We start from the raw sequence: 19,138 nt of genomic DNA, 5'->3' as shown, positions 1-19,138 counted from the left end.
CTGTAATCCGTCAGGCCACTGAGCTTTCAATTTCAGCTGCATCAGTGTCAGGGGCACTAAACAGTTGTTAATTAAACAAAATTGGCATTCCTACATGGTAATATTAAAGGACTTATCAGTGGCAAACTGAGTGCTTACTTTGTTCTGCATTCTCTTCCAAATTGCTGTAATATTTAACAAATTCATCCACTTCGTCTGCCGCAAACACCTTTGGTTCCACAAAGCTAAGCAGTGAATAGAGTTCGTGGAGATTGTTCTGTGCTGGTGTTCCAGTTAACAGCAGTGTGAATTGTACTGAAAACTACCAATAAACAATCATTAATTACTGACAAGCACATTTCCATTACATTATTTTGATGCTGCAACTTCAATACATAATGTACAATTCAAAAATTACTGAAACCAAGTTGTGACATCCTCAACAAAAAACTCAGTATAGGACACTGTTACGGGTAGAAAATGTCTTACTGTTTTCAGAGCCTTATGCAGTAGAGAGTTCTGGTTCTTCAACCTGTGGGCCTCATCCACAATCAGTACACTCCAGCTCAATCTGGAATACAAGGCAACATTCTTTATCTGATGCAAACATTTTAGCTCAGTTGAAGATTGAAAGAAAAGTAAGTGTAATTTAAACTGATTTGTTCTGATAAATTCTCAGATTTAAAAGAAACTTAACAGACATTTCAACTCGTGCAATTTCACAAAATGTACAGTTTGGACACTGGGCAGTTATACAAAATTTGGTTTTGTGCAGCAGCTCCACATGAAGATAGTGTTTAGCTTGGCCTGAGTGTTTCTCCAGCACACTATCTGAAGGTGTCAAGCTTTGATCATATTTTTACGAACCGCTTTCTGTGTGTTGGCTGACCACCAGACAATAAATAAATAGTTGAAACAAATTTTTGCCTTAAAAACATATTGGTTTTAAAATAATTTTCCCCTTGATTTTTCACTTTGGTTTCATTGTTTGTACTGACAGAATCTTTTTAAGGGGAGTTATTTTCTTCCATCTCTTCAGCAACCCCCATTACTCTGCATTCAAGCTGATAGTAGCTCATTTCCACAGGCACTGCATTTCTTCTAAACTTTGTTGAGCATTTTTTATTTTATCTGCCATGTTTCAGATTCACATTTCACAAGATTTTATCTGGCTATTCGATCCATCTTAGTTCCTCCCTCTATTCAGAAGACCCCACACTCCTCCCACTGGAGCATCTAGTTTTCTCTTCAATGATTCCAGGGTCTTTCCCTCCACTACTCTACATGGATGTCAATTCCATATATTGATCACCCTTTGTGCGAAGACTAATCTTTAGTTGCCTGCTTCTGCTTTTGTCACCCTTTTTTAAAATGGGCACCCTTATTAGCCCATTTGCAGTTTACTTGGACATTCCCAGTGTTTACTGATACCCTCATAATCGCCATCAATTGCTCACTAATCTCCTCCCTTGTCTCCGTACCCTAGGAAAAATATATATTCCAGGGTGTTTGTTTGTTTTGAGACCTTTTAGCCTGTAAAGGACATCTATCTATTTTATATTAAAATCATTCATTCTACTTGGAGGAAGTAATCAATCAAAATATTAACTACTTACATTTTGTTTCAGCCCCATTTACATCTTTTATGGTTCTCACTTCTTCCTTGACTACCCTCTTACAAAGTACTGATAAAATTGCTCCATTATGTTTTGCATCTGCAACTATGCTCCCCTCCATGACTCTTTGCACCTCTGACCACCTTTTGAATATGCTTTTGCAAACTCCTATATTAATGTCAATAAGCCTCTGCAGGATTTGTAGAAATTGTTCTTCCTCCTTATTTCACATCTGATTATTTTGTTCATCCATTTAGTTCAGTGAGTTACAGAGTATGTAGATAACAAAAACAAAATCAAATTTAAAATAATGCAATGAGGTATAAAAGTCGATTTAGGATGGGATGTTGCAGAGAGAAGTGAAGAAGACTGTATTCCAATAGAAGCAACAAACCAGTCTATTAGTGAATCACGTTTGAAAATTTTTCTGAAACAATACTAGCTCCATTTCTCACACAGTGGGGTAGGTTTTCCCGAACCTGTCGGGAAGAAGGCGGGACTTCCCCTTTCGGGTTTTTGACCCGCCTACTTCGACGTCCGGCCAATCCGCGCGATTTTCACTTGATTGACCTTGTTGAGCCCGCCCAGCGGGCTCAGCAGGCCAATTAAGGGCCACCCGGCAACAGGTGACGTCACAGATTGATATTTCATCTGTCAAGAGTTCTTGACAGATGAAATATCAGTGTTTCACAGCTGTTTGAAGCTGTGAAACACAGACAATCTGAGTTCTAACATGAGTCATTCTGCACAGACTCAGTTAGAACTCTTACCGGCACTCAAAGCTGAAGGCTGTCACTTTTGACAGATCGCAGCCATTCAGCTTTCAGTTCCGGCTGAGTGATGTGCTCCCGACGGCTACAGGAAGAAAGGCTGTTAAGGTAAGTACAGGTAAGTAAAAGTTCTTTACACACTTTAGACACACCAAACACACTTATCTTTACACTCATGCACCCATCACTCACCTGAGCACCGACATCGCGATCCCTCCAACTCCTTCAACCCGACGGCCCGCCTGCTCTACCTGGCGTGGTTTGGAGCCGTCGGGAAACCCACACGAAACCCCTCAAAATAGGGATTAGACTAAAAACTGCCCGTTAACTACCTGTTAACAGGCAGTAATTGGCACTAATCCCTTCCCGCCTGGTTTCGGCGGGTCCCAGTGCGGGGCAGGTACCCGCCGCCCCTGAAACTTACGTGGGGCGGGGTTTTGGGCGGGATGGTGTCGAGACCCCCAAATTCGGGATTTCCCCCCCCCCCCACGCCTGAAACCCTGCCTGACGCTCCATGAAAATCTAGCCCAGTATCTTCACTCAACAAGCAGAAATGAGTGTTGGAAATGCTAAGTGCATGGATAAATGTAATGTTCAGCACAACTCCAAGACATTCTGTTTTACTTTGATATTATTTCATTGAATATACTATTTTTCTCTGAAAACTAATTATACTAAGCTTACTATGTCATAAGTTGATAACAAAAAACCTTTTAATAAAATCAACCACATTTTTTTGTTTAAGTATTTAGTATTAATGTTACTTGTCTCCAATAGTACAACTAAGTTGTAGAGTAACTCACCTACTCAGAAAAGAAGCATCTTTCAGGCAAATCTAAACCCAACAACAAATAAAAGGTTCATTACCTTATTAGGAATGTTTTACATCTAATCTAAAAAGCAACAAGTAAGCATCCAGGCCATGGACAATAGTCCAGCCCATTTACCAGGCATTAAACTTTTGACATATCATTGAGTGAGAACCTATATTTTTGAATCTTTTCCTATCACAGACATTTCAAGCTGAACCACAGGATATTTTGCAGCCTTGGAATATCCACCTTTGTTCTAAAATGATACAGATTGGCTCATTTATTTAACAACTATTCCTAAATTTAAAAAACAAATACACCCCCGCCCCCAAACAAAATTCCACATAAGAGGCTGTTGTGGTTTCAAGTCAAAAGAATGAATTAAAAAATGTATAGACAAAAATTATATTTCGCTCAGGTACATCCAATCATGAAAGATGCCATAATAGGTGGAAGATCGGCATGTACTCATGTCTTACTTGGGATATGAAGACATTACAATATCAATGTAGTAGTGACTGTATATACTATATGCAAGTCAATGCCGTTATCCTTAATACCTCATAAGTGGTGAGAAGTACGTGGAAATTGCAATTTTTCAGGTCTTGTTGCAAAGCCAGTCTTGTATCTTTGTCTCCTGTATACACAACCAATGAAAGTCGTGGAGCAAATCTGCAGAATAATAATACTATATATTGACTAGTGTAAGAGTGGTGTGGTGTTACAGCACACTGGAGCTCCAACATGAAGACTCCGTAAGATGCAGGTTTGTGTCTGTGGCACACTGTATGGCCAGTTGCTCATTTAAGCCACATCAATGAGAAAGGAAGAAGAAAGAGAAAGAAAGAACTTGCATTTATATAGCACTTTTCACGACCTCGGGACGTCCCAAAGCGCATTACAAGTACTTTTGAAGTGTAGTCACTGTTCTAATGTAGGAAACACAGCAGCCAATTTGCACAGCAAGGTCCCACAAACAGTAATGTGATAATGATTAGATAATCTGTTTTTTATAGTGGAGTTGGTTGAGGGATAAATATTGTAGTAAGCCCTCCCAAGGTATACAGAAGTACATTTTTAAGAAGCACATTGCCCAAAGTATAAAGCAAGTATAAATCAAGAAATAATAGAGGCTTGTAAGAGAGGTACGGCTATAATCATGGGAAATTTTAATCTTCATATTGATTGGACAAAGCAAATTGGCAAAGGTAGACTTGAGGAAGAGTTCTGAGAGTGTATATAGGATGGTTTCTTGGAACAATATGTTGTGGAACCAACCAGGGAGAAGACTATTTTCGATCTGGTAATGTGTAACGAGGCTGGATTAATTAATGCTCTCAAAGTGAAGGATCCTCTTGGGAAGAGTGATCATGGCATGGTAGAATTTCAAATTCAATTTGAGGGTGAGAAAGCTAGGTCTCAAACTAATGTCCTGAACTTAAACAAAGGTATGAAGGAAGACTTGGTTAAAGGGGACAGGGAAAATATATTACAGGGTAAGACTGTAGCAAAGCAGTGGCAAACATTTAAGGAGATATTTCATAACTCTCAGCAAAGATATATTCCAGTGAGAAAGAAAGACTCTAAGAGAAGGATGAGCCATCCATGGCTAACTAAGGAAGTAAAGGATATCAAATTGAAAACAAAAGCATACAATGTTGCGAAGATCAATGACCCAGCCTCCACAGCTCTCTGGGGATTGGGAAATTTTTAAAAACCAGCAAAGGATGACTAAAAAATGATTAAGAGAGAAAAGATAGCTTATGAGAGTAAGCTAGCAACAAATATAAAAACAGACAGTAAGAGCTTCTACAGGTATATAAAAAGGAAGAGAGTAGCTAAAGTAAACATTGGTCCCCTAGAGGATGAGTCTGGGGAATTAATCATGGGAAACGGAAATGCGGAGACTTTGAACAAATATTTTGTATTGGTCTTCATGGTGAAGACACTAAAAGCATCCCAATAATGGAAAATCAAGGGGCTATTGGGGGGGGGGGGTGGTGGGAGACTTAAAACAATCACTATCACTAGAGAGAAAGTACTAGGCAAACTACTGAGACTAAAGGTGGACAAGTCCCCTGGACCCGATGGCCTGCATCCTAGAGTCTTAAAAAAGCTGGCTGCAGAGATAGTGGATGCATTGGTTGTAATCTACCAAAATTCCCTGGATTCTGGAGAGGTCCCAGCGGACTGAAAAACCACAAATGTAACGCCCCTATTTAAGAGTACTGCGTACAGTTTTGGTCTCCTTATTTAAGGAAGGATATACTTGCATTGGAGGCAGTTCAGAGAAGATTCACAAGGTTGATTACGGAGATGAAGGGGTTGTCTTATGAAGAATGGTTGAGCAGGTTGTGCCTATACTCATTGGAGTTTAGAAGAATGAGAGGGGATCTTATTGAAACATATAAGATTCTGAAGGGGCTTGACAGGGTAGATGCAGAGAGGATGTTTCCCCTCATGGGGGAATCTAGAACTAGGGGGCATAATTTCAGAATAAGGGGTCGCCCATTTAAATCTGAAATGAGGAGGAATTTCTTCTCTCAGAGGGTCGTGAATCTTTGGAATTCTCTTCCCCAGAGAGCTGTGGAGGCTGGGTCATTGAATATATTTAAGGTGGAGATAGACAGATTTTTGAAAGGTAAGGGAGTCAAGGGTTATGGGGAGCGGGGCAGGGAAGTGGAGTTCAGGCCAAGATCAGATCAGCCATGATCTTATTGAATAGCAGAGCAGGCTCGAGGGGCCAAATGACCTACTCCTGCTCCTACGTCTTATGTTCTTATGTCAGCCAAAATTACAGATGTGGGCTGACTGAAGGATGGACTATTTTGAAGAATGCTCTTTTTTCCCAACCATAGAATGTTTACATTCATTCAGTATAGGGTCATTATACAATAAAATACAACAACTTCCATTTATTATAGCCTCTTTAGCATTGGAAAGAAAATCTCAATGTGCTTCACAGAGGCATAAGGACAAAATGAATGTTGTGTCAAAGAAAGAGATATTAGGTCAGGTAACCAAAAACTTGACTGAAAAAGTGGGTTTTCAGGATGGTCTTAAAGGAGAAAGGGGAGATTTAGGGAGGGATTTCCAGAGCGTAAAGCCTTTCTGTTGTTTTTCATTGAGTCCGAGTGATTTATCAACATCTATAAGCTAAGATAATGGCCCAGAATTTGTGGTCAGCAGCGAAGCGACGACGCTCACTGCTGACCTCGAAGAAAGCTGCCCGCAAAGATCCAGCGATCTCTGTGGCGTAAATTTCAGCTCTCCCGACCTTAATTTGAATCTGGCTCCAAATCAAGCAAATCTCCAGCACCCAGCAACAGTGATGTCATCAAGCAGGCTAAGCAGCCAATCAGATTGAAGAATTCTCAGACAGCAAACCAAGAAATAAAATGCACAGATTATAATTTACTTTTTATAAATTTTACAGAGAGCGAAATAAAGTTTGGGACATACACATAGGATTACGGTAGAAGCTGAAATATCAAACAAACTTTAAAAAAATTAAAAATCATGCCATTCTTATCAGATTAATAGAAAAATTTGACATTCCACTAATTTAAAATTAGTTTTTCAGGACCAGAACAGTTGTTCAGCAGTCAATACGCTGTTAAAAACCTAGTTACACCTCCTTCAACAAGGCTTAACTTTTTCGGGGGGTGGGGGGTTTTAACAGTGATATTCCAGCGTCACGGGAAGTTTTCATCAGAAACCGTGATTTGAATTGATTGCCAGCTCTGAGGAGTTCCACAGTACAACCTGCAGAGGGGCAGGGAATGACTGACCGCAACTTCTGAACTTCCACGTTTATCTGCGCATGCGCTGACTCCAGAAGTTGCTGTCACTTTCAAAGGAGTAATGACTGCGAACGCTGACAGTTTTGCAGTCATTACCACCACAAAATCCGGGCTATAATGTTGGAAAATTGTAACCCAAGGGTTGTAATTGATGTTTTCACAACCAAATCTATTTAACATTGGAAATATTTAGCTTTGAGTTATTACATGATGCTAGGATTGTGTGCATTATCAAAGGATGGAACTCTCATCTGGTTAAGTTGTCACTTTTAACTGTGCAGTAAAGAAACATGTAATGGGAAAAGATGGTTGCAAAAGACTGGCACTGGACAAGGGTTATAAATGTACGAGAACATTTTACTGGACAAATAATGAACTGGTTTTCATCGAGTTATAGTAGTAGTAGTGGATGACTGTGTGATCCAAGTAAACGGATAAGGGCAATTTTCACTTTGGGCGAGAGTGTAAAACGGGTGATATTGGCTCTGAGGCACATTATACATCTCTCCTGATTTTAATTTCCATTGAAGTTGATGCAAATGAAAATTGGGAGAAATGTATAACGTGTCGCCCTTTTTACACTTATCACCCAAAGTCAAAATTAGCTCCATAGTGTTAACTTGCATATGGGCAAGCTAATTATCTTCATCCACTCAATATGCCTTTAATATGTTACTGCTCTCTCAACCACAGAGGGAGAGAGAGATTAAGAGAAAACTGAAAGACAGAGCAACCCATAAAACAGTATAAATATTATATTTTAAATGTTTTTACCCTCCCAGTTCTTCTGTCCAATTCCTCAGTACTGACAGTGGGCACAGGATCAAGAAAGGGTCTTTCTCCTTTTGTCTTTCAGTCAGATAGAGAAGAAAAGATATTGACTGAAAAAAATGGGAACAGAAATTTCATTGTATTTGCAGTAAGTGTAAGTCGGCACCAAGTCCCGTTCACCCATCATTCCTGTCCTCGCTGATCTACATTGCAGTCCCCCAACGTCTCCAATTTAAAGTCTTCATCCTCATGTTTAAATCCTTATTGGCCACACCCCTCCCTATCACTGTAAGCTTTTGCAGCCCGACAACTCCTCCACCAAACTCTCCGTTCCTCTGACTCTGGTCTCTTGTCCATCCCCTCTCCCTACGCCCCACCATTGGCAGTCGTGCCTTCAACCATCTAGGCCCCATGCTCTAGCATTCACTAAACCCCTCTGTCTCTGCAATTCCCTCTGCTTGTTTCAGACCCTCTTTAAAAGTTACCTTTTTGACAAAGTTTTTGATCATCTCCTTCTTCGGCTCAGCATCCAGTTTTTTTGATTACATCTCAGTGAATTGCTTTGGAACTGTTAAAGGCACTACATATATCCAAATTGTTGTTGACCACAAGCTTGTAGCAATCATACTTAATCAGTCTTCCCTTCATTTTTTTGCTGTGGTTTTTAAGATAACTACTATTGAGGTACTAAAGTGTGACTAGTTTCCAGGGTGGATTTTTTTTGTTATACTACTGAGCTCTGGAAATGCTCAGGAAAATAAATAAATAACAAGTTAAATTCTTTATGTTCATATAATGAAAATGTCTGTGCAGTTGCTGTCTTTGTAAGCCATTAAAGATTAAGCAATGATCAACCCTCAAATGTATATTTGTTCAAGTATTCTGAAGACAAAATTTGTTCAAAAGCACAAAAGTACTTGTGTTCCTCATTGTTATTTTGTCCGTCAAATTCTTTTCCCAACCGTTCTCTCCTGGAGGCAGTAACTCAGTAAGGTTTCCTGCAGTACATCACCGAAATGTCCATTCTTCATCTGAGGGATTTCCCAAGTGTTATTTGACCATGGTTCTATCACAGTGCTGTTTTTAGCCAGAGTCCACACATGGTCCCAATAACAGCAATCGGGAACAGAAACCCGAGTCATTTTTTCCCCCTCCCCAGCTCAAAGATGCTGAGGCATCGCTGCTGCCCCATTTGAGAGGCACGAATATAGTACAAACTAGAGAATCAAACCCAAGGCTTTCCTCATCCGTGTGGATTAGTACATGTAGCTTAAAACATACAGTACATTTACTCACTAAAGCAGAGAACTGCTTTGAGATATCTTGCTAAATGTCATGAAGGAGCTGGTAGTTTATTTTCTCAGAACCAGTTAACCCCCCCCCAAAAAAATATCTGCAACTATCATTGGCACAGTCCCCATGGAAGTATCCAACCTTTTTTATTTTAAGCGGTGGATCTTCTATTCAATTGCTCACAATAATTTTGGATTTTATAAAAATTGAGTTTATTGCAATAATTTCCTAAATGTTCTTGTTTATCTTCGTATCTGGTTTTTGCTTCTACCTCCTTTGTTTTATTTTTTCTTTCCCTTTTCTCCCCCTCTATTGAGCTTGCGTGTCTTTTTTTGCCCATTTTATTCTTACTTGATTTTATTCTCAAATGCACTGTGTTGGTACTTCAGTTTATTTTGTTTTAGTCTTACTATTTTTCTGCTGTCTATTTTATTTCAGAATCATTTCCTTTTAAATATGCTCCATTGTAATGTAGAAGCTGTGTGTCCTGTGGCCTAACTCCTTCCCTGTCTGCAACATTACAGTCTAAAGATGCTGGAGTATTACTGGGGCCAAGGATTTAAAATGGGGCTTGAGCACAGGAAGAGGCCAGAGTTGGAAAGTACCATTATCCCAGGCTGTCCATGGAGATGGAAGCCTTGGCAACATCGATCATGGCAATGGAGGAGGTGCCATGGCTATGTGGGAGGTTGCAGAATTCCTCTCTGAATTTGTTAAAGCAGAGCCCAGCATGAGGAGCCAGGGCTATTGTCACATAAGCTGAAACTTTTCAAATCTCTGCATTCATCCAGATCCAGGTGAATTAAATACAGATCAATTAAAACAGTTATGTAGGTTTCAAAACCCTGGTGACCAAACTGGTCACAATTACAATTAGCCAATGAGATTGCTAGAAAGTGACACCAGTTATTTATTGCTATTATCCAATAAGCTGTCTCAAGAGCAATATCAACCATTTATTATTATTGGAGTAGATATGATTACACAAAAAGTTTTATAGAAGCTATCTTACCTGACATGTTTTACCAAGACCCATCTCATCTGCGAGGATGCTGCCATGTTGAATACTATGGCACTGAGCCAGCCAATTTAAGCCACTAAGTTGGTATGAACGAAGGCTTATACCTAAAAAGAAAAATGTGACTAGTAACAAAGCCCTGCATTTGATCTGGTACCACATAAAAGAGTTATGGTAAAGGTGATGGCACATGAAATTAAGGGAAACGGGTAGAGAGAAAGTTGGCGGGCAGAAGGCAAAGGTAAACATAAAAGGAAGAATTTCAGACTAGTAAGGTATAGTGAGTGTTGCTCAGTGTTGGGGCTACCCATATTTACTGTATACATAAATGATCTGTATTTAGGAATTTAAGGAACAATGTCAACATTTGCTGATTATACCAAACTGGAGGACTGCAGGAGATAAGGCTAGCAAGATGGGCAGATGCATTTCAATGTAGAAAAGTGTTAAGTAATACATTTTAGAAGTAAGAGTAGGGAAACTAAATGCACCTTAAATGATAAGATTTTAAATAGAATAAAGGAGCAGAGGGACATTAGTGTATAGATACACAGATCATTAAAGGTAGCAGTGCAAGTAGATAAGGCTGCAAAAAAGACAAATCCTTGGTTTTGCATCTAGACGCACAGAATATAAGAACAAGGAAGTAATGTTGAACTTGCACAAGACCCGAGATAGACTCCAGCTAGAGTACTGTGTAGTTGTGGACACTCCATCATTGAAAGGTGCAGCACAGATTCATAAGATGTTACTAGGGCTGAAGGGTTACAATTCTGAAGAGTGGATTCAGAAGTTGTTTTTTTTCCACAAGAAGGTTAGGAGGTAACCTGACAGAGGTCTTCAAGATTACAAAAAGGCACAATGTAAATAGTGATAGATTGTTTCCACTGGTTGATGAGACAGTAATGAGAGGCACAAATTCACAAAAAATTAAAGGAGGGTTAGAAGAAAATGTCTTCACATTAGAATGGTTAAAATTTAGAATTGTGTTCCACAAACTATTATTAAACCAGTCCATCGTTTCCTTTAAAAGAAAATGAGATAGTTCCTTGAAAAAGAGGAAATTTAAAAGAGGGGAGTGGGATTAAGACTAGGTGGCTGATGTGGAGGAAAACACCAGCATTGACTTGATCAGGTAAACATGTGTTTCTATGCTGTAACATTCAATGAGTTTATGATAAAATAACACATTTGTGCTTTTCAGTGCAATAATCAGTACTCAAAACTGTTAATGCTTAAAACTCTGACCAGTTTCATACATGTTGCACTCTCTATACCATAGTATGTGTACTAACATATTTAATGTTGAGTGAAATCAAGGTATTGTACGAAAGTGGGATGAGAAAACGCAACCATCTAAAATCCACAACTTTATTGCTTTATTAAAAATACGCAAGTTAATTTTTTTTGTAAAGTGCTACTTTACAGATGAATGCAATATATTGTTTGATAGAATAGTTACATATACAGTTGGTAAAATGGTAAAGCAATGTGGTAAACATCAGCAAGTGAGTAACATCAACTTATTATGGTATATCATAACTCTTCACATATAATGTCCTCTCACCCTTCTAAATGTGTTCTTTATTTTAAGTAAAATAAACAGCTGGGTACTATTTTGCACAGTGGATTAGCACATTGCTCTTTCAGTCTGGGGCATTAGTTTGAGCCCTGCCCAGATTGTTGGATTGGTAGAACATCTCCTCCCTCTGCTGGCTATGAGGGTTCTACATTTACTATGTTTTGGAAATATCAATTCAATTCTTAGAGGCATGCGCCTAAAGCAGAAAATTGCCTCTAACTGGTTAGGACTTTATAGTCTGGCTCAGCAAGGTCGCAAGAATGACTGCAGGGAAATGGAAATGTCACACTAAGTAGGGGAGTCTTTCTTGAGGCTAGAGAAACAAAATTGAAAGAAGCATGGAACTTTACAGTAACAACAACTTGCATTTACATAGCGCCTTTAACGTAGTAAAACATCCCAAGGCACTTCACAGGAGCATTATCAAACATAATTTGACACCGAGCCACATAAGGAGATATTAGGACAGATGACCAAAAGCTTGGTCAGAGAGGTTTTAAGCAGCGTCTTAAAAGAGGAAAGAGAGGTAGTGAGGCGGAGAGGTTATGGGAGGGAATTCCAGAGCTCAGGGCCTAGGCAGCTGAAGGCACGGTAGCCAATGGTGGAGCGATTAAAATCAGGAATGTGCAGGAGGCCAGAATTGGAGGAGCGTAGAGATCTCAGAGGATTGTAGGGCTGGAGGAGGTTACAGAGATAGGGAGGGGCGAGGCCATGGCGGGATGTGAAAACAAGGATGAAAATTTTTTAATTGAGGCATTGCTGGACCGGGAGCCAATGTAGGTCAGCGAGCACAGAAGGAAATTGTGCCAGCTCTCTGAATGAGTTACCCACTTAGTCCCATTCCCCTGCCATTTCATTTTTGTTTGCTTTTTCAGATTTATCCATTTCCTTTCTAAAAGGGCTTTAGGTTATACTCTTTTTGGAAAGAATATTGCAGGTCCCAAAAGCCAGCTGCAAAAAAAAAACCTCCCAATCTTTTCCTTCATTCTTACGGTAATGTTCTTAAATTTATGCCCTCTACTGATCATTAGAAATAGTTTTTCCTGATTTACCTCATCACAAGCCCTCATAATTTTGAATACCTCAATCAGATCTCTTCTTAACTGCTCCCGCTCCAGTGGAAAGAGCCCCAGTTTCTCTTGTCTCTCCTCCCTGATATCTGTGCTCTGCAGCTGGCTGTGCTACACCTGACTTGGAGCTGAGCAGAGTTAGCATGTTCCATATGGAGGAAGATCATCAAAATGCCAGCCACCCTATACTGCTCGCATACACACGCTTGGCAGTCAATTATGGAGCTGCATTGCCAGAGACTTTGGATCAGGTATATAAGAATATAAGAATTAGGAGCAGGAGTAGGCCATACGGCCCTTCGAGCCTGCTCCACCATTCAATAAGATCATGGCTGATCTTCGACCTCAACTCCACTTTCCCACCTGATCTGCATATCCCTTGATTCCCCTAGAGTCCAAAAATCTATCTATCTCAGCCTTGAATATACTCAAGGACTCAGCATCCACAGCCTTTTGAGGTAGAGAATTCCAAAGATTCACAACCCTCCTGATGAAGAAATTCCTCCTCATCTCAGTCTTAAATGGCCGACCCCTTATCCCAAGACTGTGACCCCTAGTTCTAGTCTCACCAGCCAGGAGAAACAACCTCTCAGCATCTACCCTGTCAATCCTCCTCAGAATCTTATATGTTTCAATGAGATCACCTCTCATTCTTCTAAACTCCAGCGAGTATAGGCCCAATCTACTCAATCTCTCCTCCTAGGACAACCCTCATCCCAAAATGAATCTAATCCTGTCCTCAATGCATGTCCATAAACAAGCTTTTCCAGCAGAATTTACTGGCTACTATCAGCATTGGAAACTCTGGATGATTTCACTTCCTTCTCTTTCTACTTGATGTTTCCATTTGTGAGGCGTCCAAAACTAGGGGCCATAAATATAAGATAGTCATAAATAAATCCAATAACGATTCAGGAGAAACTTCTTTACCCAGAGTGTACAGGAAACTTTTTTTATCCGGCACGGACGGGACCGACGTGGTGCCGGTTCATCAAAAATTCCGGATAACCGAACGCTATAGTAAAAGATACGGAGCTGAGAGCTCCGTATAAAGCAACAAACCCTACAGCTTCAGAACAATGGCCACAAGTTGCTAAGCTACAGAGACGCTTGCAACAGCTGCAGCCACACCCTTGCACAGCAGCAAATGGAGGAAGGCAAGTCATAAAAGTTACCTGAACCTACTCCTGAAATTTGCTGGTTAACCAAGATTTCCGGTTATTTAGGTGCCGGTAAATCGAAAGTTTCCTGTAGTTAGAATGTGGAAGTTGCTATCAGAGTAGTTGAGAGACTAATAGCAGAGATGCATTTAAGCCGAAGCTAGATAAGTACATGAGGGAGAAAGGAATAGAAAGATATGCAGATTGGGTTAGGTGAAGAAGGGTGGGAGGAGGCTTGTGTGGTGCACAAACACCAGCATGGACCAGTTGAGCCAAATGGCCTGTTTCTGTGCTGGAAATTCTATGTGATTTAATTCTACACTGAGTACACAGTCTAATGCGAGCTTATTCAGCACTGCCCAATTTTCTCTTCAACCTACAATGAAAGCTCTGGATTCAGGAGAATGACAAAGTCCCCTGATGTTCATGACGTCCAGCAGTTATATATACACCACAACATTTGTTGATGACACTAAGGTTTGGCCAGGTGACAAGTGTAAGGGAGAAGTGTTCAAAGGGTCATGGATCAAGTAACAAATATGTTGAGGGTTGGCAATAAATTGGTGCTGCACATTTGAAAAGGAAACATGAGACATCCATGAGCAAAAGTGGAAAAGGTTTTGACAATTCAAAAAAACTTTTCAATATGAAACTCATCAGTGAAGCTAGTCAAGAACTGGGATTCAACTCACTCAACATTTCATTGTAAGTCAGAGGAAACTATCCTAACATTGTATAGGTCATTGGTGAGGTCCTCTTCAAAAATTTGGAAAGCCCAACTCGTGGCCCTGCAAATCACTTAATTAATTGTAAAAATAACTGCTGAAGAAAGCAGCCCACAACCACCTTCTCAGGGCTAGGATGGGCAATAAAGGCAGCCTATATCCAGAGACCAGAGACAAAAACAATGTAGTGTATGTGCTAACGGGCCATTTAACAGAACTAGAGGACACCGGTTCAGAAATAACAGGCCTCAAGTGACACTAGAGGGGTGAAATTCCACCGTAACTTTGGAGGAAGAGTTGCAGAAACACCAGCAAAGAGGCATGAACACCATTTACACCTGGGGATTCAGCAGCTCTTCTGTCTAATTTACGGCGGGCCAGCGAAAGAACTCCCACGCAAATTCACATCAGAGGTATCCGTGAGGTGCAGTATTACCATAGGAATGCATTTCAATAGAATGCTTTGGTTTGAATAGAGATAAACACCCAACAAAAATAAATTGCATTAAAATTGTGGACAAAGGAATTTTACAACTCATAAGCATGCCAATGTGATTTCATTCCATATAATATTTATTTCCCCAGAGAGTATTGCATACATGGAACAGAATCTCAAGAAAAAGCAGTTAATGCCTTCAAAAGAGACCTGGATAAATATCTGGGCAGGAATCTGATTGAAAGTGGCTGGCCAGGTTTTTAAAATAGTTAATGAAAAGGCATTATGCAGTCACTGTTATTGGAATAGTGGTTACCAGACTTATACCTTCCTAAAAGAGGATGCTTTCTTTGTGGACTCAATTTGAACACAGGTACCAAAGTGGGAGAAAAAAGGTAATGATCAAGTGACCCGAAGCTTGGGTTTTGAAAACCTGTAGATTATATGGGCCTGATTTTCCTCTGCTATCCTGCGTCAAATTGGGCAGAAGAGGCAGCCGGGAATATAAAGGGGCAAAAGAGAAGAGGAAATGTGTTGCGGTCTCAGCTGACAGTAAGCCCTTAGTAGATGAGGAAATGGGGAGTAGAAATGGAGGGAGAAGGATGTCTACTAAGTCCTCTCCCTCCATTTGTAAATTGATATTGTGCTGGTCCAGATCCAGCGAGCAGCATCAGAACAGCCATTTGGGGCGGGCACAGCTTGTCGGTTCCAAATAAATGAGATCCAGGTCTCGAAATGGCTCTGGCCTCTTTTGCTCCTGGTACAGGCGGGTGAGTGATCCTGGTACATTTGGCCACCCAAGTGTTAAAATATTTTCAGGCTGCCCCTGGGTGGAAACTCGGGAGGGGAGGTGCTCAGCGGTAGATTCTTGGGGGAGATAGTTGGCCACACTGCCGGCAGGAACGTGGTGGTATGTCACCCCATTTCTGCCCAGTGGGGGGCCTGAAAGTTCCCCCAGTAGAAAAGGAAACGCAACACATTTTCTCAATAGAATTTAAATAATTTTTATTATTTTGTAAGTTTTATCATTGCCTCTTTTTATATGGTTATGGTTCTGATTCAGGGCTATTCTGGTGGCTTCCTTTCAGCTCCACTTTAGGTCCAGTGTGTGGCTATAATTGAGGCCTGCTCTCCTCTGACTCCACTTCATTTGTTCTGCTTTATTCCACTCCATTTTGGGCCCTCATCCTAAGCTCCACTTCAGGCATGCAACACCTGGCTGTGCCTTGGCTCCAGTTCAGGGCTGCTCATCTGGCTTATGCCCTGGCTCTGCTTTATCCCTTTGCTTCGTTTCAGGCCCCCATCTTCGCTGCACTTCTCAGGCATGTTTTAGTCCTGGCACCACCTCAGCTGTCTCCCTGTTCAAACTCAACTGCCCACCTCCTTGGTCCTGCTTTATGCTATACTACAGAAGAGAAACAGGGTCTGCAGTTGAGTATGTTTTTATACAGTTGCACACAACCACCACATTAGTGACATTTAAATAACCGCATTTAACGTCCACAACACCACCTAATAAGGGATGATGAGGGTCAAATGTAGCTAAATGTAAGTTACACATGCACAATACCATAAAAGGGCACAAAATGTAAGCAAATGCACACTGTGTACATCAATATGGGCAGAAACACAATATAAGGGCATATGTTAACATGTTAAGCACTTGTACACATCACAATGGGTGTCACGCACATGTACGCATCACAATGGGTGTCATGGGGAAAATTACAACCCAAGCACTATATAAAATGCCAACATTTCTCAAGTGCTGACAGTAGTCAGAGGGAAGCCAAAGTACCACGATGGCAAGAAGCCAATCTAGGAGAAGTTATGGAAGAGGCAGAAGACGTGGTGGAAGGAGGAGGAGGAGGAGCAGCAGCAGGAGGCGTCATGGACGCCGAGGGGGAAGAGGCCGTTAAATCTCCGTCAGACATTGCAAAATGGAAAATAAGCCACATTTGGACCAACCGAATATTAGAGTCAACTACTGCATGAAACATCCTGCTATCTCCTTACGATTAGCAGACTGACTGCCCTGCATGTTTTGAAGACTTCATTATCTTCTGTTGATTTGTTGACAATGAATAAAAGCATCAGCAATGATGCTGGGGAAAAAAATGTGTATGCCTTGACATTCTTATAGATATATTAAGAGCAAAAACTTTGGCTGATCTAGAGTGCCTTTTTTTTTTTACTGATACTGAACTGTTTGGTTTAAAATGTAAGAACTTTTGCTGTAATCATGTTTGTTCTCCTTTTCCTATCAGCTGCACTTGTAGTCCAGTCAGACTCTGGGTAAAACAAGCTATTCCATAAACTTTGCCATCTGTGTTCAAATGAAAACCATAAACAACAATAATGAAACAGGTTGAGTATGACAGCTTCATGCGGAGTTCATTTTGAGAGAAACCATGATTTCATTCAACATTAATTGGCTCTCCTTCGGGTCCCGCCAAGCCCGACGTACCAGGCTGTCCCTACAAACACCAGGTCTCGGAAAGTCATTTGAGGCAAGAAAGAAAGCCAGTATGGAAAAATAATTTGGGGAAAACTGAATTGTGGTTACTTTAGTCCTATTGCTGTCACTCAGCTTATTTAGCATATATAAGTACTAATACTCCACAGGAAAGAATGACATTCCAGCCAATATGTCTTAATGTACCAATGCACTTTTGTGTTGTGTCCTTAATTCGTCCACTCAAATTGCTCCTACTACCACCAGTACATCACTAGTGAAACATGCTCCAAACACAACTCAGGACAAATTCCATATTTACTACTAGCTATTTTTTAACATTTCAAAATTATAACTACCGGCCATTTATATTATTATATAAAAAAATTAAATTTCCTCTTCTAACATCTGATTGGCCTGCGTAAGAATTGCTTCTGGAGTCTGATTGGAGAGATTGGGCACCTTCCGTGAACCAATCGACTGTCTCCAGGTCCCCAGACCCACATCCTTCTTCCGCATGTAAAAATAAAGCAAGAAGGTGGTCATATTCAGGGCATCAACTGTAATTGCCGAATGAGTTAAAGGAGATCCAGCATTTTCTGTTGTTATTTCGGATTTCCAGCATCTGCAGTATTTTGCTATCGAGCTAAAGGAGGTCTAGTTGCAAGAGTGGCCGTGTTAAAGCAGTTTAATAGCTGAATTTGGGGTGGGGCTAGAGAAAGAGCGAGAGACTGCGATGAAAAGCCCATTTAACCAAGTCAGGCCTGTGAGGAGTGCGGTGTCCCTGAGCAGCGTGTCGTTAGGAGCCGGGTTAGTGCGGCTGCAAGGAGCCCCTGAGCAATCTTCACTCTCTCTCGCCCCCAGTTACACAGCACTGACCTGTCAGGCCCCACCTCCTAACATCTTCCTCCTCAATCTGCTCAAACTCTCCCGGTTGGCTGCTGATTAAGTTGCGAAGGTTTCGCAGAAAGTGAGACATGTTTCGTTCTTTGCATAAACTGGAGAGCAGAGAAGCCTCAAAGGATGGCGGTCCTCCAAAGCTAAAGAATGCTCTGGCGAAGCAGGAGTCGCCCCGCCCCTTCCCTGCCTGGCCCCGCCCCGCCCCTGCCTGGCCCCGCCCCTCCGCTCCCCTGCCTGGCCCCGGCCCTGCCTGGCCCCACCCCTCCCCGGCCCTGCCCCCACCCCTCCCCGGCCCTGCCCCTCCCCTGCCTGGCCCCGCCCCGCCGTGTCGGGCGAGTGAAGCGCGGTCCGCCGGGTGGGCGGAGACTACTGGCGCGCACGCGCTCTCCAATGCAGGCTGTTGAATACAAAGTTTTAGCAACTTTGATGAAACTTCTTAGAACATAGTGGGGAGAATATCAGAGATAGGAACTATGTAACGGGATTTTAAAAAAAACTTGAAAATACAACAGAATTGCATAGAAAGTCACTCTTGTGTTTTCCAGTTTATCCCATGCACGTCTCTGTTTCTGAAGTAGTCTGGATCTTTTACTGTTTGTTTCCCAGTCTTGTTCTTTCTTTAGTCTGCCAGAGTTTTTTTTAGATGAAAACCAGTTTCTCCTTATCTTACAAAAGCAAAATACTGTGGATGCTGGAAATCTGAAATACAAACAGAAAATGCTGGAAATACTCAGCAGGTCAGGCAGCA

The 19,138-nt window shown here is 41.2% G+C and overlaps 1 protein-coding gene across 1 annotated transcript in view; it reads right to left on the bottom strand.

Moving 5' to 3' along the window:
• Positions 1 to 18,555, bottom strand: part of chd1l (chromodomain helicase DNA binding protein 1-like) — a 156,090-nt gene extending 137,535 nt beyond the window's left edge. The window contains exons 1-7 of the mRNA XM_086007017.1: positions 18,370 to 18,555; positions 10,057 to 10,169; positions 7,755 to 7,861; positions 3,738 to 3,849; positions 3,169 to 3,200; positions 469 to 550; positions 139 to 301 (exon numbers count right to left, since the gene is read on the bottom strand). Of these exons, the coding sequence (XP_085863143.1) occupies positions 139 to 301; positions 469 to 550; positions 3,169 to 3,200; positions 3,738 to 3,849; positions 7,755 to 7,861; positions 10,057 to 10,169; positions 18,370 to 18,469 (709 nt within the window). The 5' untranslated portion in view covers positions 18,470 to 18,555. The remainder of the gene's footprint in view (positions 1 to 138; positions 302 to 468; positions 551 to 3,168; positions 3,201 to 3,737; positions 3,850 to 7,754; positions 7,862 to 10,056; positions 10,170 to 18,369) is intronic.
• Positions 18,556 to 19,138: the final 583 nt, after the last annotated feature.

This window comes from Somniosus microcephalus, chromosome 14 (assembly GCF_052327205.1).
Source record: "Somniosus microcephalus isolate GS21.2 chromosome 14, FLI_Smic_1.0, whole genome shotgun sequence".
NCBI lineage: Eukaryota > Metazoa > Chordata > Chondrichthyes > Squaliformes > Somniosidae > Somniosus > Somniosus microcephalus.
The sequence above is the reverse complement of the archived record's forward strand: the minus strand, read 5'-3'. Positions and strand labels throughout refer to the sequence as shown.